Genomic DNA, 822 nt, shown 5'->3' on the forward strand with positions numbered 1-822 from the left:
GGGGCCCCCAGCTCACCCCTGCCTGCACCCCTTTCCGTGCGAGCCGCTTCCTGGTTGTAAAGGTCCAGGGGCCCCGCCTTTTCCCAGTGTGTCTGTCCAGAGTGGCCACTGCCTTCTGATTCATATGAAAAGGCCTTGAAGCCGGTGGAGCTCTGGCTAGGCACCTGAGGGTGGGTGCACCTTTCTGAGCCCCAGTTGTTTCATCCTGGTTGTGGGGAACTGTGAGCCATTTGTTACTGTGAAGTGAAAGTGTTGGTCGCTCAGTTGTGTCCGACTCTTTGTGACCCCATGGACTGTAGCCCACCAGGTTTCCTCTGTCCGTGGGATTCTCCAGGCAAGAACACTGGAGTGGGTTGTCATTCCCTTCCCCAGGGGATCTTCCCAACCCAGGGATTGAACCTGGGACTCTTACACTGCAGGTGGATTCTTTACTGTCTGAGCCACCCGGGAGTGGCACAAAAGGGGAATGGGACTCTGCCGGGCACAGCGGGTGGGAGGTGCTCCTACTGATATTAGGAGGAGGTTCTGGGGAGAGTCTTTAGGGATCTTCCCTCTGCTGCCTCCGCACTGAGGGCTGCAGTGCCGCCCATGCTTCATCCATCACCACCCCCACTTCACCCCACTGATTATCTGCTGCTCCCCGTAGCTGATTGGGCTGCTGAAGACGGCGCGGCTGCTGCGGCTGGTACGTGTGGCCCGGAAGCTGGACCGATACTCGGAGTATGGGGCGGCCGTGCTCTTTCTGCTCATGTGCACCTTCGCACTCATCGCGCACTGGCTGGCCTGCATCTGGTATGCCATCGGCAACGTGGAGCGGCCCTA

At 59.2% G+C, this 822-nt stretch overlaps 1 protein-coding gene across 1 annotated transcript in view; it reads left to right on the plus strand.

Annotated features, from left to right (window-relative positions):
* KCNH2 (potassium voltage-gated channel, subfamily H (eag-related), member 2) overlaps positions 1 to 822 on the plus strand; it is a 19,632-nt gene that overhangs the window by 12,127 nt on the left and 6,683 nt on the right. The window contains 1 exon segment of the mRNA XM_010857366.1: positions 647 to 813. Within this exon segment, the coding sequence (XP_010855668.1) occupies positions 647 to 813 (167 nt within the window).

This window comes from Bison bison, unplaced genomic scaffold (genome assembly GCF_000754665.1).
Source record: "Bison bison bison isolate TAMUID 2011002044 unplaced genomic scaffold, Bison_UMD1.0 scf7180017864379, whole genome shotgun sequence".
Lineage (NCBI taxonomy): Eukaryota > Metazoa > Chordata > Mammalia > Artiodactyla > Bovidae > Bison > Bison bison.